The 17,954-nt window shown below is 47.4% G+C and overlaps 3 protein-coding genes across 3 annotated transcripts in view; 2 read left to right on the forward strand and 1 right to left on the reverse strand.

Moving 5' to 3' along the window:
- Positions 1–5,395, forward strand: part of SRCAP (Snf2 related CREBBP activator protein) — a 42,968-nt gene extending 37,573 nt beyond the window's left edge. The window contains 3 exon segments of the mRNA XM_066383298.1: positions 1,784–1,978; positions 2,137–2,220; positions 2,324–5,395. Of these exon segments, the coding sequence (XP_066239395.1) occupies positions 1,784–1,978; positions 2,137–2,220; positions 2,324–4,996 (2,952 nt within the window). The 3' untranslated portion in view covers positions 4,997–5,395.
- STX1B (syntaxin 1B) overlaps positions 1–17,954 on the reverse strand; it is a 254,524-nt gene that overhangs the window by 21,446 nt on the left and 215,124 nt on the right. The window lies entirely within an intron of this gene.
- Positions 5,441–8,721, forward strand: TMEM265 (transmembrane protein 265). The gene is made up of 3 exons (XM_066383317.1): positions 5,441–5,933; positions 6,923–7,090; positions 8,237–8,721. Exons 2-3 carry the CDS (start codon positions 6,926–6,928, stop codon positions 8,396–8,398), a joined length of 327 nt encoding a protein of 108 aa, XP_066239414.1. The 5' UTR covers positions 5,441–5,933; positions 6,923–6,925; the 3' UTR covers positions 8,399–8,721.

A 17,954-nucleotide genomic window follows, 5' to 3' on the forward strand; every position in this document is an offset into this window, starting at 1 on the left:
GTATTTGTTAAGCCAAGTCTATTTAATCTTCTGAGCCTTACTTTTCACTTTTCTGAAATGCTAATGAGTAACTGAGGTTAAATGGCATAGTGAATTAAGAATTGCTTTGTGTACCCTGGCCGGTTGGCTCAGCGGTAGAGCGTCAGCCTGGCGTGCAGAAGTCCCGGGTTTGATTCCCGGCCAGGGCACACAGGAGAAGCGCCCATCTGCTTCTCCACCCCTCCCCCTCTCCTTCCTCTCTGTCTCTCTCTTCCCCTCCTGCAGCCAAGGCTCCATTGGAGCAAAGATGGCCCGGGGGCTGGGGATGGCTCCATGGCCTCTGCCTCAGGCGCTAGAGTGGCTCTGGTTGCAACAGAGCGACACCCCCAGGGCCTCTGCCTCAGGCGCTAGAGTGGCTCTGGTCTCAACAGAGGGATGCCCCGGATGCCCGGATGGGCAGAGCATCACCCCCGGTGGGCTTGCCGGGTGGATCCCGGTCGGGCGCATGCGGGAGTCTGTCTGACTGTCTCCCCGTTTCGAGCTTTAGAACAATACAAAAAAAAAAAAGTATTGCTTTGTGCATATATTGAACTCTTGTTTTCCAAACACTGATGCATAGTAGAATCACTTGGAAGGCTTTTAAAAGGATTTATTTCTGGGCCTCATCTGAAAATTGAAATCATTTATTTTTTCTAAATCATTTTTGAAGGTGTGGTTTGAGCGTATGTATCTTTTCAAAGCTTTTCAGCAGCAATTATTTAGGAACTACAGGTATAGCGAGAGTATCATAGAGATGTTTTTTCCTACAAAGTACCTTCTTCTCATTGTTGAACACACTCTAGGCTACTTTCTTTAGTGACTTTGACATAAGCTCCCTGTATATCTCAAGGAAAAGATTAGCTGTGGTTAGTTTGTTGTCATATGCAAAAAAGAATTTTGTATTCAGAACTTTCTGCTTTTTTTTTGAGAAAGACAGGAAGGAGAATTATCAGCTAGTATTTGCGTCACTTGAGTTGTTTATTGATTGTTTCTCACATGTACCTTGACCAGGGGTCTCCACCCAAGCCAGTGGCCCTTGGGCTCAAGTCAGCGACCATGGGATCATGTCGATGATCCCACACTCAAGCTGGTGACCTTGGGGTTTTGAACCTGGGACCTTAGTGTCCAGGTTGATGCGCTATTACTCACTGTGCCATCACTTGTCACTTAGAACTTTCTGCTATTTAAAAGATCTAAAAGTTGTCTTGAACAGAAAGGAAGCAGAGTGCAAGGTCATTAAAACGGTTATTTTGTCCCTGGTGGAAGCCCTGGTCAAATCCATTTTATCCTACGTGGACCACTTCATTGCTTTGGTCACTTTAGGGGTACAGAAGAGAGTTGAATTTTGTTATAAACCTGGTTGGCTATAAACTTTTTTTTGTTTTTAATCTGGGCTGTGACCCAGACAGTATTTGATTTATTGTAGAATCTATGGTATATAGTGAAGAACCAGTTTAGTCCAGTCCTTGTAATAACAGTTTTGTAGCACTTCATAAACTATAAACATACAGTATGTTTAAATACAGTAAATGCCTCAGGTAGTCAGAGAGTTGTGATCTCTTTTCACAGATGACAACACTACTCCTTAGAAATCAACTATTTGTCCATGAAAAAGGCAAGAATGATACCAGGACGGGGACCCGGGACTTTTGAGTCCAGGGCTTTTGTTTGTTTTTGGTGTAAACACCTCAAATTTTGGCCAGAATCGAATCATAGGATGTAAAGTTTGTTAATTTTCCTGGGTTTCTTCCACACACCTTTGTAGGCGTTGTGTCGGGCAGAGGATGAAGAAGATATTCGTGCGGCCACCCAGGCCAAGGCTGAACAGGTGGCTGAGCTTGCAGAATTCAATGAGAATGATGGGTTTCCTGCTGGTGAGGGAGAGGAGGCTGGTCGGCCTGGGGCTGAGGAGGAGGAGATGTCCCGGGCTGAGCAGGAAATTGCTGCCCTTGTAGAACAGGTGAGTGTTGGACCCACTAGTTCTCAACCTCACCCTGTACAGCTCTTTTCTCTGGACTTTTTGAACCCCCACCCCCATCTTTCGTGGTAAAAATAATCAGGGCTGATAGGCTCTGGGCACCAGGTCCCTATGTTTATCTCCATTACTCCTCCCCACAGCTGACCCCTATTGAACGCTATGCTATGAAATTCCTGGAAGCCTCCCTGGAGGAGGTGAGCCGAGAGGAGCTCAAGCAGGCAGAAGTGAGTAGTTCTAGGGATTGGGGTTGGAAATAGGAAGTTAACTTTCTACCCACTCATCACTCTGCTTGTCTTTCTCTGACCGCTCTGTGGGCTCTGTTGGTAGGAGCAAGTGGAAGCTGCCCGCAAGGACCTGGACCAAGCCAAGGAGGAGGTGTTTCGCCTACCCCAAGAGGAGGAGGAGGGGCCGGGGGCTGGGGATGAGGTTTCCTGTGGGACTGCTGGAGGCAGCCACCGGCGCAGTAAGAAGGTCAAGGCCCCCGAAAGGCCAGGGACTCGAGTCAGTGAGCGTCTTCGTGGAGCTCGGGCTGAGACTCAAGGGGCAAACCACACTCCTGCCGTGTCCACCCATCATACCCGCAACACCTCCACTGCCCCTCGCTGCAGCCCTGCCAGGGAGCGAGTTCCCAGGCCAGTGCCTAGGCCTCGACCCCCTCCGACTTCGGCCCCTGCTGCAGTTCCTGTTCCTGTCCCAGTCCCTGCCCCAATCCCCATTTCAGCTCCAGACCCATTGACCATGCTTCCTGTCCACATCCTGCCTTCTCCCCCACTTCCTTCGCAGGTTCCTCCCTCTTGTTCGTCGGCCTGCACGCCTCCTCCTGCCTGTACCCCTCCGCCAGCTCACACCCCACCGCCAGCCCAAACCTCTATCTTAACGCCTACCTCCCCTCTCTTGCTCGGTCTACCTTCTGTGCCCATCTTCCCCCCAGTCACCAAGCTCCCCTTGGGCATGGGGCCTGAGGCAGAGCTGTGTGCACAAGCGTTGGCGTCTGCCGAGTCCCTGGAGCTGGCTGATACGGCCAGTTCTGAGGCTCCCCCGCTCCCTCGTGTGCCCCCTAAGGATCTGTTGCCAGTTGCTGTTGAGACCCTGCCTGTGTCAGAGAAGAACCTCTCTCTCGCCTCTTCTGCACATAGCCCAATCCTGGAGGCGGGCAGCTTCCCAGAGAGTCAGGAGCGGGAACCAGAGCCTGCTGAGGGGACCGTCCTCACAGTGCTGACCGGTGGTGAGGAGGTGCCCGCGTGTCTGAGCAAGAACAGCGGGCTAGCACGCCCGCCATCAGCAGCACCCAGTGAGCTCCTCCAGTTGCCGTTGGAGGCTGACAGGAACTCAGAAGAGCTGGTGGAGGCCCGGACCCCAACACCCAGCCCACAGAAGCCGCAGGAACTTGTTTCACCTGAGGTCACAGCTCCATCGGCCTCATCCTCAGCCACCTCCTCGCCTGAGGGCTCTTCGCTGGCCCGGCCCCCACGGCGTCGCACCAGTGCTGATGTAGAAATTCGGGGGCAGGGGGCTGGCCGACCCGGGCAGCCTCCAGGCCCCAAAGTGCTTCGCAAGTTACCAGGACGGCTAGTGACCGTGGTGGAGGAAAAGGAACTGGTGAGGCGGCGGCGACAGCAGCGGGGGACTGCGAACACCCTTGCGCCTGGGGCCATGGAGAAGATGGGTACCAGCCCGGGAAGCCCATCTGCCCGCAGCGTGTCGGGGCCGGAATGCTCGCCTTCCACCAGCGGGCCCTGTGAAGCGGCTCCCCTCTCCACACTGCCCGCCCTCACCCAGCAGCCCTTCGTAGCTCGCCGTCGCATTGAGCTGGGGGTGTCTGGCGAGGGTGGCCCGGAAAACGGAGAGAGGGCGCTGCTTGCCGTCACCCCTCCTGCTCTGAAACGTCGGAGGGGGCGGCCTCCCAAGAACAGGTCTCCGGCGGATGCTGCGCGAGGGACAGATGAGGCACCTCCGTCCACCTCTAAGGGGAAAAGCAATGGGGCGGAGGCAGTCCCTGGGGCTGAGACCCTCATTGTCACAGAGCCTGTCCCGGGACCTCAGCTTATTTCTGGGCCCCAGCATCTTGGACCCCAGCCCATTCATAGACCCGAGCCCATCATCCTGTCACCTGTGGAGAAAAGAAGGCGTGGGCGGCCCCCTAAAGCACGCGACTTACCAATTCCTGGGACCATTTCCTCTCAAGGGGATGGCAGCTTAGAGAGCCGGACACAGCCACTCCCGATGCCACCACCTGTGCCACCACTCCCTTCACTCCTAGCCTGTCCCATTGCTACTGTCGCCAACACTGTCACCACCCTCACCATTTCAACATCCCCACCCAAGCGGAAGCGGGGCCGACCTCCCAAGAACCCACCATCACCTCGGCCCAGCCAGCTCCCTGTCTTGGACCGGGACCCCTCTTCTGTCCTTGAGAGCTGTGGACTGGGGAGGCGGCAGCAGGGCCAGGGGGAGAGTGAGGGCAGTTCCTCGGACGAGGACGGAAGCCGCCCCCTCACCCGCCTGGCCCGGTTGCGCCTCGAAGCAGAGGGAGTGCGGGGACGAAAGAGTGAAGGGTCCATGGTGGTGGCTGTCATTCAGGACGACCTGGATTTAGCAGATGGTGGGCCAGGTGGGTTAGAATTGACACCACCCGTGGTCTCGTTAGCTCCAAAACTGCGCTCCACCCGGCTGCGTCCAGGGTCCCTAGTTCCCCCATTAGAGACTGAGAAGGTACCTCGCAAACGTGCAGGAGTCCCAGTCGGCAGGAGTCCTGCACCCACAAAGCGGGGCCGCCTACAGTCCCCAAGTCCCTTGGGGCCTGAAGGTTTAGTAGAGGAGTCTGAGGCTGAAGCTTCAGGTGAGGAAGAGGAAGGGGATGGAACCCCACGCCGACGGCCTGGCCCCCACCGACTTGGTGGAACAGCCAACCAAGGGGACCAGCGCATCCTGCGCAGCAGTGCCCCCCCACACCCGGCTGGCCCCACTGTTAGTCACAGAGGCCGAAAGGCCAAGACGTGAGTGGGTGTCTCCCCACTCAGGCTTCCCACCATGGCCCCTCTCCCTCCACAACCAGGCCTGACTCTGTTAACCACTACTTGAAGTCTTTTGTGGGGGAAAGCCTCCAGGGAGACATAGGGGCCTTCTCCCTTCTTCCCACCAAAGTAGGGGGTAGGAAACTGATTGTCATGGAAACGGGGCACTTCACATATTCCCTTCCCTTCCACCCCACATGGCTGGGCAGTGTTAAGGGTGGCAAGATAGTCTGTCCCCACCCCCTTGTACTTGATTCCCCAGCAATCTTTTACAGCCCCCCACCCTTAGGGGAAGGGGGAGGGGCTTCTACAATGAGGTTTTTTTTTTTCTTTTTTTTTTTTTTTTTTAAGAAGAAAAAAATAATAAACTTAGTTTCTGTATGAGCATCCGCGTAAGGAGGCTTCTGATTTTCTGGTCTGGTGGAGGGTTGGGTGGGAATTTTGGCATTTTTTTTCTTTTTCTCTTGCTCCCGCCAAGAATCTAGTACCTCATCTCTGACCCAGAGTTATCTACCTTTGAGGTAGAGAGCACCAAGAAGAGAACTTCGGCAAATCTGATCTTCCCTAAAGTTAGTCTTCAGGCACTCACTCATACTTCGCCCTCCCCTCAGCTCTCTGATGCCTTAGACTTTCCCCTGCTTTTCCCTTCCTTGCTCAGGTGCTTTCACTCCTTTCCAGACGGCAGGCATCTCTACCTTGAGTTGCTCCCATTGTTTTCCCTCCCTTGCTTTCCTCCATCTAGCCAAACTGGTTTGAGGCAACTACACCCCCAAATGAGCTCCTGGGGCTCTGCAGGTGGTTGCTGGCCACCCAACCCCACCCCTGGGCCTGGCTTGGAGCTGAGTCAGCTCCCTCTCTGCCCAAGCCAAATCACTCCCGAGGCAGAAGCTGAAACTCACAGTACCTCTGAGGCCTAAAGCCAGGTAAGAGCCCCTGATCGTTTTACATTTTCTCTTGAGCTCAACACCCTGGGCTCTGTCCTTGTGTTCTCCCCTTCATGTCTGTATCTGTTTGCCGCCTCCGAGTTCTTGGCTCACACCCACTTCTGCAGCTTTGTGGCACATACTTTTTGCGCTCTACTTTTCTTGCCTCTTTTCTTTCACCCTTTGTATCCTGTGTAGTGTTCACAGAACTGCAAATGGTTTCATTTTTATTTAGGATGTAGAGGAACGGTTGGAGATGATGGTGGTTTGGTACCAAAGCCCAGAGGACCTGAGAAATAGGGAGATGAGAAATGATTAAGTAGGGCATCATTATGCAGGTTTCTGTGTGGGTTATGAGATCATTCAGACTCAGTGTTAATCTGATCATGTTGTGTGGCCTGGGTTGAAATGGAGAGGAGGTGGCAGGGAGTCAGCATAGCAAAGGAGGCCCTAAATCGGGGAGGTAAGGTCTTTCTGGTGTTCAGTTTTCTCGTTTATAAAGAGTTTAGATGGGTACTTGACCCCTCTGTTTGCACATGAAATGGCTGTTTTGCTTGAGGTAGGAACAGGGCCTAGGGTGCTGTTTTCTGATCCTTAATATTCAGGGGCAGTCTCAAGGAACTTCAGAGGATTTTAGTGACCTATGAAACACAGTTTAAAATCAGTTTGATGGTCTCAGATTCCTGGCAGCTGGTAAGACTTTTCCTGCTTCTCAGTATGCACCTGTCATTTTGCTTCCTCCCACTGTCAAAACAATAATACAGCTAATGCTACGCTCATGCTGGCTTGCCTCTAAGACTTAAAATCTTAGGCTGAGCACAAAAGGGGTCCAGTCACTCTCTTGGTCATTAGAGGAATTCCCCAGTAAGGTAGCATTCTGGAGAGTTTGGTTAGGCCACAAGGACATGACCAGAGAGGGGTGCAGTCTGAGCAAGCCAGGCCAGGGGCTCAGTTTTGGGGCTTAAAAGTACCATGACTGTCGCCCACAGGTGATGGAGGACGAGGAGAATGCAGTGGAGATGGTGAGCAACACGGAAGCTGCTCATTCTCCATCCCCCATTCGCTGTTGCTGGTTCCGCCTCCGCTGCTTGGCAGCTACTTGCATTATCTGTGGCTGCACTTGCCTGGGAATCAAGGCCCTTGTGTTTGCCATCAAGGTGAGGAATGCAGTTCTATGGGAGCAGGATGGTGGGTGTAGTAAGACAATGGTTTCCTATATCTGACCTATCTACACTGATCAGCTCCTCTGTACCTATCAGAGCGTAGTGCTGGGCATTGTGCTAGAAATAATGAGAGACGGTTCTTGCCGTCAGGTCCCACAGTCTAATAAGAGAGATGGCTGTGGAAATGGGTGACTATGAATGGGATGCAGCTCACTGGCACTTAGGTAGAGGAAGCACAGGGTACTCGGGAAGCCGGGGAGGACATAATGAATTAGGGTGAAGGGTCATTCCAGGTAAAGGAAGCAGTGTGTAAAAGGCGTGGACTGCTACCAGTGAGAAATGAGAGATGAAGCCAGAGGGCCCAGATCCCCAAGGGCTTCCAGTGCTGTGCTTGGGAGTTTCAACTTGATCTTGAAAGTAACGAGGAACCAACCACTCAAGGGTTTGGCAGAGGAGAGTGACATGGGTGGGTGGGAGTTTCGGTAAGACCCGCTCTCGAGGCCTGCGTGGAGAAGGAACGGGAAGAGGCCAGGCTGGAGGCAGCTGTGCAGGGACAAGAGCGTAGGGCTTTGGGGAGGGCTTCCCCATTTTGAAATCCCTAAGAGAAACTGCACGTTTACCTTTTGAAAGGCCACACAGGCTAACTTAAACATCATGCTGGAATTTCCTCAGCCCTAGTTGTATTTTAACAATCAGAAACTGTATTTCTGTCATGAGAAGTGAGTTTCATTAGGAAAAAAATCAAAAAGAATTCTTAATAATGAAAAAGGTAAGACCCATTGGCCTAATGAGAATAGGATGTTGTTTGACTGGACGTGAGGGAAATACTCCAAGATAGCTCACTATTTCTTGCCAAGAATTCCAGATTTGGGATGAATCTGGGATGAGTAGAAAAGGATAGGAGATAAAAGGACTGAAAAGTATGGTACCATACGTGTTCTTGTGAGCTAGCAACGCCACCCGGAAAGTAGGTAGAGGGATACGGTATTTTGCAGGTAAGGCATAAGAAATAGAAACTAGAGGGGGAGGCCGAGGATTGGGGGTGAGGTTTTGAACTGTGACAAGGATGGAGGACGAGTGGGCAGTGGGTGCTCGGGGACGGAAGTGGGGGAGAACCTAACCAGAAACCTGCCCCCACAGGCGGAGGAGCGGCATAAGGCAGGCCGGTCCAAGGAAGCAGCGCACTGGGGGGCCCGGGCCCGGAGGCTCATCCGGGCCAGCTTTGCTGTCTGGCTTGCTGTTCTCATTCTGGGCCCCCTGCTTCTGTGGCTGCTCTCATACGCCATCGCTCAAGCTGAGTGACCTTGGGTGGCCTCTGCTGAGAGCCAGCTGAGACCTCCTGGATCCTGCAGTGCGGCATTGCTAGGGTCTGGTGCCAGCGACGGTCCTCCTGGCCGGAGGATGGTGTCTTTCTCAAAGGGCTTTGGAAGAGCTTTTCTAGCCCTTTATAAAAGACAGCGACTCAGACTGACGAGGGGAGGTCAGCCTGCTCTGTTCTTTCAGTGTTCATCATTCCCCTTTTCCCCAGCCTACCCCATCCTAGGGGCCTCTATCCAGAGGTGGGGTGGAAAACCAGGCCTGATTTTATTAGTTTGTTTTGTAATAAAAACCTTTTTCAGTGGTGACATGCTGCTCCTGTCTACTTGTTCTTCCTCCTCCTGGGAACTCTTGAGAGCCACAGTGGACATCTGACTGATGGCAGAAACACACACCTCCCCTTACATAGTTGCTCCATGAGAAGGAAAGATTTTTTTTTCTTCTTCTGGAAGTGTTCCTTCTTGAAGGGAAAGACCCCAGCTTCTCCCTTCCATGCGAACAGAGACCCTGAGGCCAGAGAGCAAGAGTAGAGCATCAGCTACTAGTCTTTGAGTGCTTGATATATTCCAGGCTGTGTTCTAGACACTTCCTATTTCATAACTGCTTCAGCTCTCACAGTCACTCAGTAGTAGGTACCACTGTGCTTCCTTTATCGTTGAAACAGGCACAAATTAAAAGGTCACACAGCTAGTAAGTGGCAGAGCTGGAGTTAAACCCCGAGAGTTTGGTTCCAGAATTGAGAGGGGAGGGAGAGGATTGAGCACAGCAACCATCACTCTGTATGTGGGTATTTCTATGATTATTATGAATTTTCATATCCTTTACCTGGAGCTTAATGATAACATTTTAAACATTTTAAAGTTGATATATCACACATACAGGAAAATATCCAAAACAAATCCACAGCTCAATAAGTTAACACAAAGCAAACATCTGAAAAACCACCATTCAGTCCAGAAATGGCCCGTTGCCAGTGCTCCAAGGCCTCGTCCGTAGCCCTCCCAGTCACTGCTCCTTCCCTGCTTCTCACAGGTAACTGTCATTCTGACTTCAAACAATGTAGTTGAGTTTTGCCTGCATTTGAACATTCTGTAAATGGATTCATATGTATTCTTTTCATGCCTGGCTTCTTAACATTGTGAGATTCACTGATCTTTAGTATAGCTATAGTTTTCATTACTGTATAGTATCCATTACATGAATATATTGCAGTTTATCTATTTTTGTGTTGGATTTTTGGGATATTTCCAGTTTGGGGTATTATGAATTATCTGCTGTGAAATTTTTTGGTTATTTCACCATAATTTAGAGAAGAGCAGGGCACCTAAAAGAATTAGAGCTATTGCACACTGAAGAGAGAAGATTCAAGGGGAGGGAGAGGCACCTGATGGTTGTCTTCCGTGTTTCCAAGTGCCCCAGAAAGGAAAAAATGAAGAGAAGCCATTGTTGGTCCTCGAGTTTAGAACGACAATGCGGAGAAGCCATACATAGGGCAGTGGGTCTCAACCTTGTCTTCAACAGTGGAACCACATCTGGCGTCTTAAAAAGTACTTCTGTCTAGGGTATACCATTAGAGATTCTGATTTCATGGGTGTGAGGGACTGTGTGGTCATCAGGATAATGCATTCTAGAGAGATTTTTATAGAAACTTTTTTTAGAGCTTTAGTTTACTAGAAAAGAATATCTCATTCCCCCAAAATGATTAAATGAGGTCTTGCTAATTTTTAAAAAATCTTTATTTTTATTGATTTCAAAAAGAGGGAAACACAGAGACAGGAACATTGATCTATTCCTGTATGTGCTCTGATTGGGAATTAAACTGGCAACCTCTGTACTTCAGGATGATGCTCTAACCCAGGGGTAGTCAACCTTTTTATACCTACTGCCCACTTTTGTGTCTGTTAGTAGTAAAATTTTCTAACCACCCACCAGTTCCACAGTAATGGTGATTTATAAAGTAGGGAAGTAACTTTACTTTATAAAATTTATAAAGCAGTTAAAGCACATAATAGTAATTACTTACCAAGTACTTTATGTCGGATTTTTGCTAAGTTTGGCAGAATAAATCTTTATAAAACAACTTACTATAGTTAAATCTATCTTTTTATTTATACTTTGGTTGCTCTGCTACTGCCCACCATGAAAGCTGGAACGCCCCCTAGTGGGCGGTAGGGATCAGGCTGACTACCACTGCTCTAACCAGTCGAGCTATCCAGCCAGGGCAGAGATTTCGCTAATTTTCAACTTTATTTTGAAAAATTCAAACCTACAGGACGATAAAAGAATAGTACAGTGAACTCATATACTCTTCAGCTGGATTTGTAGTTTTTATTTCACCACATTTACTGTGTATTTTGCTAAGTATACATATTACTGAACCATTTGAGGTTAAGTTGAAGGCCCGTCATTCCTAAATACATACTTCATGATTTGTTTCCTAAGAACAAGAATATTTTCTTACATAACTATGGAACAATTAAATAATTCACAGAAGTTATTATCAGTACAATATTACCTTCTAATATATAGTCCATATTCAAATTTGTCCTCTATCCCAATAACAGCCTTTTATATATATATACTTTTTTTTTAAGCCAGAGATAGGAAGGGAGGGAGAGTTGAGAAGCATCAACTCATAGTTGTGGCACCTTAGTTCAGTGATTGCTTTCTCATGTGTGCCTTGACTGGGAGGCTCCCACCGAGCCAGTGACCCCTTGCTCAAGCCAGCAACCTTGGGTTCAAGCCAGCGACCATGGGGTCATATCTGTGATCCCATGCTCAAGCTGGATGAGGCCACAGTCAAGCCGCCAACCTTGGGGTTTCAAACGTGGGTCCTCAGCATCCCAAGCCAGTCCTCTATCCATTGTGCCATCATCTGTTCAGACTCAATTTACATTTAGGTAATTATTGATTGGTATGTACTTATTGCCTTTTTAATTCATACTGGATTTATAAGTGGTTGGTCTACTATCTTTACTGTTTTTAATAATTTTTTTTCTTTCATATATTTTAAAAATAATTTTTATTGATTTTTAAAGAGGGAAAGGGAGAGGCAGACAGAAACATCAATCTGTTCTGGATGTGCCCTGACCAGGGGTCAAACTGGCAACCTCTGTGCTTCAGGACAAAGCTCCAATCAACTGAGCTATCCAGCCAGGGCTTCATATATTTTCTTATTTCTAGTTTGGCCTTTTTTTTTTTTTTAATTTATTCATTTTAGAGAGGAGAGAGAAAGGGAGAGAGAGAGAGACAGAGAGGGAGAGAGAAAGAGAGAAGGTGGGGAGGAGCTGGAAGCATCAACTCCCATATGTGCCTTGGCCAGGCAAGCCCAGGGTTTCGAACCAGCGACCTCAGCATTTCCAGGTCAACGCTTTATCCACTGTGCCACCACAGGTCAGGCAGTTTGGCCTTTTCTATTCCTTTGCCTGGCTTGTGGTGGTGCAGTGGATAAACTGTCGACCTGGAATGCTGAGGTTACCAGTTTGAAACCCTGGTCTTGCCTGGTCAAGGCACATATAACAAGCAATTAATGAACAACTATGAGTTGTCAGTGAAGCAACTATGAATTGATACTTTTCACTCTACACCCTCCTCTCTCCTCTCTCTAGAAAATCCAATAAATAAAATCTTAAAAAAAAAAAATAATAATTCCCTTTAACATTTGTTGTAATGCCACTTTACTGGTAATGAGCTCCTTTAGCTTTCCCTTGTCTGGGAAAATCTTGATCTCGTCTTCAATTCTGAGTAACTGCTGAATAAAGTATTCTTGGTTATAGGTTTTTTCCTTTTCATCACATTGAATATATCATATCACTCGCTTCTGGCTTGCCAAGTTTCTGTTGAAAAGTCAGCTGATAGTTTTAGGGGCATTCCCTCATATGTAACTAGTTGTTTTTCTCTTGCTGCTTTTAGGATTCTCTCTTTAACTTTTAACAATTTAATTGTGTGTCTTGTTGTGGGTCTCTTTGAATTCATCTTCTTTGGGACTCTGTGCTTCCTGGACCTGGATGTCTGTTTCTTTTACCAGGTTAGGGAAGTTTTCAGCCACTAGTTCTTCAGATAAGTTTTCTGTCCCATTCTCTCTCCCTGCTCCTTCTGGAACTCCTGTAATTCAAGTGTTTCTATGCTGTATATTGTCCCAAAGGGCCCTTATGTTATTTTCATTCTTTTTAATTTTTTTTCTTTTTGGTCTTCCAATTGAGTATTTTATACTATCCTGTCTTTCTGATTGCTGATCCATTCTTCTGCGTCCTCTGATTTGCTGGTGATTTCTTTCAGCGCATTATTCATATCAGTTGTTAAATTCTCCAGTTCTGATAGGTCCTTTTTTTATAATTTTTACCTCTTTGTTGAGGTTCTCATTGCATTTATCCATTTGTTCATGGAGTTCAATGAGCATGCATATGACTATTGCTTTGAACTCTTCATCTAGTAAACAGCTTACTTCAGTTTCATTTAGTTCTTTTTCTGGGGTTTTGTCCTGTTTCTTTTGTTTGTAGCATATTCTTTCCTCTCATTTTACCTATTTGTTTCTAGGTATTAGGTAAGTAGGCTAAATATTCAGGTCCTGAAAATGTGGCCTTATTTAGAAGGTATCTTGTGGGACCTTCAGGTATCAGTGGTAGAATCCCCCTTGTCACCAGAGCCAGGTGCTCCAGAGGTGTTCCTTGGGTGGACTAGTGTGGCCTCCTGTTGTGTCTGGGAAATTTCTGTGGAAACACTGTCAGGTGAGGCTGGTCCCTGGCCTGCTGATTGTGAGGCCTGGACACAACTGTCGCAGGCTTTTGGTGTGGTTGGCTGTGAGCCTCAGACACACTGGTGTGTGCTGGTGCTGACTAAGGCCGCCCATTAGGTGTGGCAAAACAAGAGTCACTTTGGAGGGGTGCTAGCCTGGGTTGTTCCTCAGGGAAATGCCAGGGCGGGGTGAAGTGTTAGCAAGGTTAATGGAGTGTCAGAAATAATGCCTGCCAGTGTCAGACCAACTAGATTATAGAGAAAGGGGGAGGGGGGAATGGCACACACCAGCAACTCTCAGGAGGTAGTCCCAATAAAGCCCTGTCCCTCCAGCACACACCCTAAAATTAGTTTATCACCTTCACATATGACCTAGGTGCTTTTCAAACTGCTGCCTCTGTCCCAGAACTCAGAAAGAACACAACATGGGTTTCCCACAGCCCTTTGGGACATAAGCCCCACTGGTTTTCAAAGCCAGATGTTATAGGCATTTGTCTTTCTGGTGCAGGTCTCCCAGGCTAGGGCTCGGAACCCTCACTCTTCAAGGGTGACCTCTATGGTTGTGATGTCCCTCCCACTGTGACTCACTGCATGGGGAGTGGGGGGTAGGGTAGGTCCTGACTAGAGGTAGTCTGTACCCCTCCTACCTGTTTCAGTGTCTTTTCTTTATATCCATAGTTGTAGAAAATCTGTTCGGCTAGTAGTTGGGTTGTTCTCAAGAGATAGCTGTTCTATATGGAGTTGTAGTTTTGGTGTCAATGAGAGGTGAGCTCAGGATCTTCCTACTTCATCTTGAACTTGAAGCCAGGAGCCTTGTTCTCAAATGCCAATTTAGGTTGTCTGTGAAATGTTCCTAGAAGTTGCCACACACCCCCTGCAGAAATGTGTCACTGGATGAGATTCCCAATAACATAATTTAGAGCAACTTCTTTTTTGCTTGTGTAGGTACACACTCATTGTGTTCAATAGTTGTACCTCTTTGGTCTCCATCAATTTTTTAATAGGTCTTCATCCTTTTTTTTTCTTTCATGACATTTTTGAGGGCAGGCCAATCTGTAGAAAGTTCTCACTTTGGGTTCTTATGATTTGGTCCAGGTTAGGAATACTACATAATGTCAATGTGTCTTCAGTTCTTCACATCAAGAGGCATATGATGTCAATATGCTAATTGGTGGCAGTAACATTGACAACTTGGTTAAGGTATTGTCTGTCAGATTTCTGCAAGGTAAAGATACCTTCTATTCTTTGTAATTAATTTAAATTTTATTTATTTTTTTTTTACAGAGACAGTGAGTCAGAGAGAGGGATAGACAGGGACAGACAGACAGGAACGGAGAGAGATGAGAAGCATCAATTATTAGTTTTTCATTGCATGTTGCAACACCTTAGTTGTTCATTGATTGCTTTCTCATATGTGCCTTGACCGCGGGCATTCAGCAGACCAAGTAACCCCTTGCTGGGGCCAGTGACCTTGGGTCCAAGCTGGTGGGCTTTTGCTCAAACCAGATGAGCCCGCGCTCAAGCTGGGGACCTCGGGGTCTCGAACCTGGGTCTTCCGCATCCCAGTCCGACGCTCTATCCACTGCGCCACCACCTGGTCAGGCTCTTTGTAATTAATTTAAAAGTAATTCTCTGATCCCAGGGTTGTTGGCTCAACCCCAAGTTCACTGGGTTTAGTCCTGGTCAGAGGATGTATGAGAAAAAAATCAATGAGTGCACAACTAAGTGAAATGAGTTGATGCTTTTCTCTCTCTCAAAAAAAAGAAGGACCCTGCCTGGCCAGATAGCTTGGTTGGTTAGAGTGTCATTCTGAAGCACAGAGGTTGCCAGTTCAATGCTGGGTCAGGGCGCATATACAGGAACATTCTCTCTCCATATATATAAAATCAATAAAGTAGGAAAAAGAAAAAGGAATCCCCTGACCAGTTAGACCAGATGTTTAGAGCATCCTCCCAAACTGCCATAGTGCGAGTTTAATCCCTGGTCAGGGCACATACAAAAGTCAACCAATGAATGCATAAATAAGCGGAACAACAACTTGAAATGTCATTTGCCCAAGACAATTATGAGGCTTACAAACTTTTTTCTTTTTTCTTCTTTTTTAGTGAGAGCAAGAGAGACACAGAGACAGAGGAAGAGAGATGAGAAGCATCAGCTGTAGTTGCAGCACTTTAGTTGCTCATTGATTGCTTCTGATATATGCCTCGGAGCTCCAGCCAAGCGAGTGACCTTGGGCTCAAGCTGGTGACCTTGGGGTTTCAAACCTGGGACCTCAGTGTCCCAGGTTCTGGTCAGGCGAAAATGCTGATGTTGTTAATTATTCTACATCTAATAGTTGGCATTGTACTATATAGAAGGTCCTTTTCCCCATTATTTACAATTTTTAGCATTAGCATGGTCTCAGATTGTTATTTAGTTCAATTTATTACATCTATTACTGTCATTATCCTTTTTTTTGTTTTCTTGTGGGAGAGACAGAGAGTCAGAGAAAGGGACAGATAGGGACAGACAGACAGGAACGGAGAGAGATGAGAAGCATCAGTTCTTCGTTGCAGTTCCTTAATTGTTCATTGATTGATTATTCACATGTGCCTTTACTGGGGGGGGGAGGTCTACAGCAGACCGAGTGACCCTTTGCTCGAGCCAGCGACTTTGGACTCAAGCTGGTGAGCCTTGCTCAAACCAGATGAGCTCACGCTCAAGCTGGTGACCTCGGGGTCTCGAATCTGGGTCCTCTGCATCCCAGTCCAATGCTCTATCCACTGCGTCACTGCCTGGTCAGGCTGTCATTATCCTTCTTAAAATGTTTTGTTGAAGTATAATTTAAACACAATAAAGACCACAGATCTTAAGTACACAGCTTGGTGAATTTTTTTTTTAAGATTGATTTGAGAGAGAGGAGAGAGAAAAGGGGGTAGGGAGAAGTGGGAAGGATCAACTCTTAGTAGTTGGTTCCCATATGTGCCTTAACCTGACAAGCCCAGGGTTTTGAACTGGCGACCTCAGTATTCCAGGTTGAATGCTTTACCCACTGTACCTCCACAGGTCAGGCATCTTCTTTCCCCATTCTAAATTCCATATTCTCACAGTAAGAAACTTGGCTGCCAAATAAATATTTATTCACTCGGTTAATTTCAGAATAATCATCCTATTATACTACCAAATAACAAGACTACTAAGTAAAGTTTAAGATTTCTTTGGAACTATTTTGTCTTTGGATTGATGGTGTAGTCAAAGTACTTTGTTGTGATTGAAAGTGACATTTCTTTTTTTTTTTTTTTCCTAAGTGAGAGGAAGGGAGAAGACACCTGCATGCACCATGACCAGGATCTACCTGGCAACCCATCTGGGATCGATGCTCTACCCATCTGGAGCCATGCTCACAACTGAGCTATTATTAGCTCTTGAGGCAGAGGCTCCATGGGGCCATCCTAAGCACCTGGGCCAACCACTCCAATCAATCAAGCCATGACTGGGAGAGGAAGAGAGAGAGAGAAGGGGGGGCGGGAGAAGCAAATGGTTACTTCTGTGTGCCCTGACTGGGAATTGAACCTGGGACATCCACATGCTGGGATGACGCTTTACCACTGAGCCAACCGGCCAGGGCCCAAAAGTAACATTTCTAAGATGTTAGCAGTTAAATGAATTCATCCTGTGCCTCCTTTGCTTGAACACAACTTCTAAAAAGATAGGGACTTTTTATTTTTCATTGCTTAGTCTAGCACAGTAATTTTCAACTGGTGTGCCACAAGAATTTTTAAAATATTCAATACTTGACTATTTAGTCAGGGGCACTGACCTCTTTTCCCTTAGATTGTCAAATTAAAAAATGACAACAGCTGCCCTGGCCGGGTGGCTCAGTTAAGAGCGTTGTCCTGACATGCCAAGGTTGCGGGTTTGATTCCCAGTCAGTGCACATACTAGAACCAACCAATGGCCTAAACAGGCAGCAGCACAGTGGATAGAACATTGGCCTGGGATGCTAAGGACCCAGGTTCGACACCCCAAGATCACTGTTTTGGGTGCAGGTGCATCCAGCTTGAGCACGGGGTCACCAGCTTGAGCATGGGATCACAGACATAACCCCATGGTTGCTGGCTGGAGCCCAAAGGTTGCTGGCTTAAGCAAGGCTGGCTGGAGCCCCCAGCGAAGGCACATATGAGAAAGCAATCAGTGAACAACTAAGGTGCCACAACTATGAGTTGGTGCTTCTCGTTTCTCCCTTCTTGTCTGTCCCTGTCTGTTCCTCTCTCTCTTAAAAAAAAAAAATCAACCAATGACATCATGAATAAGTGGGACAACCAGTTGATGTTCCTCTTGTCTCTCCCCCTCTAAAAAAATCAGTGAAAAAGAAAAAAAAATCAATGAAATAAATAATAACAGCAACACAATAGCCATCCAGTGTGAATGAATCAAATTATACCTTTTTTTTTTTTGGTCAGACGGACAAAATTTTAACATTTTTCGTATGCCCCAGAATTTTAGTATTTCGTTTATGTGTGGCATGAGATGAAAAGGTTGAAAATCGCTGGTCCAGCACATAGACGCTCTAACAAATATTATATTTGCTGAATGCCAGAGTTGAGCTGTGCACTGAGAAGCTTATGAAGCAACTCGCTCCTGGTAGCTTCTCACAACCTGGTAGGCTTAGAACAAAGTGTGATACTTCCCAAGGTTTTGGGGATGGGGTGGTTGAAGACTGGGAACCCGATAACCTCCAGCTGGTGAGTTGCAGGGCTTTAGAAATATTGAAGAGTCAGAGCATTCACAGGAGGAGGCAGCCTCTCCTGCCTCACGACCGTGGCAT

This window comes from Saccopteryx leptura, chromosome 4 (assembly GCF_036850995.1).
Source record: "Saccopteryx leptura isolate mSacLep1 chromosome 4, mSacLep1_pri_phased_curated, whole genome shotgun sequence".
NCBI lineage: Eukaryota > Metazoa > Chordata > Mammalia > Chiroptera > Emballonuridae > Saccopteryx > Saccopteryx leptura.

Excerpts from the sequence above, each read along its gene's own strand:
- TMEM265 (XM_066383317.1), top strand. The coding sequence starts at position 6,926 with ATGGAGGACGAGGAGAATGCAGTGGAGATGGTGAGCAACACGGAAGCT. Across the intron at positions 7,091-8,236 it reads CCCTTGTGTTTGCCATCAAG|GCGGAGGAGCGGCATAAGGC; the intron begins GTGAGGAATGCA and ends CTGCCCCCACAG.